Here is a 3,001-nt window from a genome sequence, read left to right as displayed (position 1 = left end):
TGTGCAGCAGTTATAGTGGGAGTTTCTATTGATGGATCTGTTTTCTTTTTCAGCACTGTAGAATGGAGAACTATAAGAAGGCCAAAGTAGTGGAGAAACCGTGTCCTCTTCCTTTCACCAACCTGCCCCCTGATATTATTGAAATGAAAGTGAAGGATGGGAGCAAAATCAGGAATTTGATGGGCTATGCCATCAGCAAGATGGAGCTGGACTCAGTGAGGCAGATCCTGTTCACTGGTTCAGGCAAGGCCGTGAGCAAGACCATTACCTGTGTGGAAATCATGAAACGAAGACTTGGAGAACTGCACCAGATCACCAAAGTGCTCTTCAAACAGATAGAAGAGATCTGGGAACCCATTGTGCCTGAGGCAGGCCTCGATGCCTTGACAGTGAAGAGAAACATTCCTGCCATATGTGTTCTACTCAGCAAGGATGCCCTCAATCCTCAGGAACCGGGATACCAGGCTCCAGGCTCTTTCGATGCCTTCTGGATTGAAACACTTAAAGCAGAGTCCCAGAGCCAGATGAAGAGGAAGCAGGGTGGAGGCAGAGGAGCCAGCAGCACAGGAAAGCACCCTCGATCCACTGGAGGAGGACCGGGGGAGTCCGGTGGCAAGTCCTGAAATGCCAGCACCGTGTTTGGATGTAGTATGGGGAAGTTGCTGAAACAAGCAAGCTGCTATAGCTGGACAGCTGCTGCTGAACATGGGGTTTTGCAGAGTTGTTAGGGGAGGGCAGGATAAGTTAACTGTTTAAACATGGATGTGATAGCTGTTTGAAACTGTTTTGACAAGTTTTCCTTGTCAAACGCTGCCCAGCCGTACTCCATAGCATGTGGAGACAGGAGTTGCCTCTGCTTCAGCCTGCTCTGTTGGTGTCTGGTCAGCAAGACTCAGTACAGGGCTGCTCACTGAGCAGGGTTCCAGCTGCATGGGGCAGTGTGGCAGCCCAGGCATCCGGTCTGCATGTCAGGCAGCTGCATGTGTGGCAGGCAGAGGTGGCTCTTGCTGTGGTACGGAGGGCAGATGGGACCTGACATGGATTCCCTGGCAGCCATCTGCATCACTGGGGCTTGCGTGAGTGGACAGTGGGGCACAGGGCTGTGTCGGCCACTTCTGTCCTCCAGAGTCCACCTACAGAGCCTGTCGGGTGGTTTGAACGTAGGGCTTCGGGGATACAGCTCTGTCTGAGATTGATTGGACGTAGCATTCTTTCTGCCCTTCTTTCACCTTGGTGGAGCTGATGGTTCCACCAGCCTCTGCCAAAGTGGCAGGAGTCTCAACTCGTGTCACAACTAGCCTGAAATCCTGTAGCTGTGCAAGTGCCCTGGTGTGGTAATAATGGTGAGGTCCAAAGGACCCTGTTTTCACATTCTGCTCCTTCATAATACACAGAGATGGGTTTAAAATAAAGTTTCCTCTTCATGTAACTGTGAAATTTGTCATGTCGTCTTCATCCCACTGGAGGTCACCCTGTAAGCAGTGGTGGTGATGTGGCTGCCAGCTGAAGTTCTCTCTCTGCTCTCCGAAGAAGAGGGAACCTGTGGAGGAAGAAGGGACCTGCTCCGCCTTTTAGTCCTCTTGTTACCATCAGTGGACTCTGATGCAAGGAGGGAAGGTTTTCTTCCTGCCTTCACTGTTTAATATCCAAGAAAGGTCAAGGTAGGGCTTTACCCTGGGAAGCTATTTTTTTGTTCTTTTAAATTGCCTAGAACCACAGCTTTGGAAAGACTCGGCCCAAGCACTGCCAGGTGAGGCAGAGGATGGGCTATCTTTTTTCTTTCTTTTTTCTTCCTGGAGCAGCTCTGCTAAGTGATGATGTGCAGGGCTAAAGTGCTGTTCGCTGTGAAAGGCTGAGCTGTCCCTGGGACAACTCTTGCTCACACTCTATATCCTGAGCACTGCCTTGTCCTGTCTACTCTTCCCAGGTTACTGCCTGTGTTGGTGAGCTGCAGTTGGACTTGATGGTCTGCTTTGTCAACTCTGTAGGAAACTACAAGCATTTCAAGAAGGGATTTTACCTAAATCAGGGGAGCAAGAGAGGGACAGCACATACCTGTCTGACCTTATGCCTGCACAGGCAAGACTTCACCTATATTTGATGCCAACCATTTGTTGGATCAGTGCTGGGTTTACACATCTTGTCCTACTGCTTTCTGGTGGTCTTGTCAGGCTCTGCCTGCATGTTGTCCCCAGGGCTCACAAGGTGCTTGGGGGAATTGCTCAAACCGCTGCTGTGCCAGCACAGGTGGAACCTGGAGATGGGGCAGAGTTAAGCCAATTCATCTGGTGCTGTTCCCAGCTGCTACTCCCCCAACTCTAAGGATGAGACATTTTTTCTTGACTGATTAGCAAATTGGCAATAGATGCTAAGGAAAGTACTCGAGTGCTTCTGACATTGCAGCACATGACGAGCTTGTGTTTGCTCACTTAAAAACACCGTCTTAGCCCGGAGCTAGATGCTCAAGCAGTCCATGTCCTCCTCCCTCACCAATGCCTTCTCACAAAAGATGCAAAGTGGTTTTAGTTTTTATTTCACCCTTTGAGTTGAGCCTTGGCTGGCTGTGGTGGTTCTCCCTCCTGGGTGCTGCAGCACCTGGCACCCCAGGGCTTTCCATCCCCAGGACCAGAGCATAAGCCCCTGACTATTGCAGCCTGGACCAGTCCATGCAGCCAGCCAGAAGGGGTCCCCAGCTCTCTTAGGATCTCCTCATCTACTCCTCATCTGCCTCCCGCTGTCTCCAGATCTCATGTAGCACGTGAAGCTGCTTGGCCCGACAGGCCCCCTGCACTCTCAGGAGCTGCAGCAGATTGTCCTCCTCCATGTCACTGCTGTGTGTCTGTGTCAGCGTGTGGACATGTGGCCTGGCCATGGCTTTTCAGAGCAGCTGTAGGTGCTAGTATCTGATCCCTAGGGTCTCCAGGAACCCCTGCAGCAGTTGGAAAAGCCCCTGTCTGTCCTTCCCTAGCCACCTCCCCTTTGTACCTTACACCAGAGTGTC

General features: G+C 51.3%; 1 protein-coding gene across 1 annotated transcript; it reads left to right on the top strand.

Moving 5' to 3' along the window:
• On the top strand, window positions 1–1,415 carry RPP25L (ribonuclease P/MRP subunit p25 like). Its single transcript, XM_009908911.2, has one exon. The coding sequence runs from the start codon at window positions 63–65 to the stop codon at window positions 621–623; it is 561 nt and encodes a 186-aa protein (XP_009907213.1). The 5' UTR covers window positions 1–62; the 3' UTR covers window positions 624–1,415.
• Window positions 1,416–3,001: the final 1,586 nt, after the last annotated feature.

Source organism: Dryobates pubescens, chromosome Z (assembly GCF_014839835.1).
Source record: "Dryobates pubescens isolate bDryPub1 chromosome Z, bDryPub1.pri, whole genome shotgun sequence".
Classification (NCBI taxonomy): domain Eukaryota; kingdom Metazoa; phylum Chordata; class Aves; order Piciformes; family Picidae; genus Dryobates; species Dryobates pubescens.
Note: the sequence above shows the minus strand (reverse complement) of the source record. Positions and strands in the feature narration are given on the sequence as shown.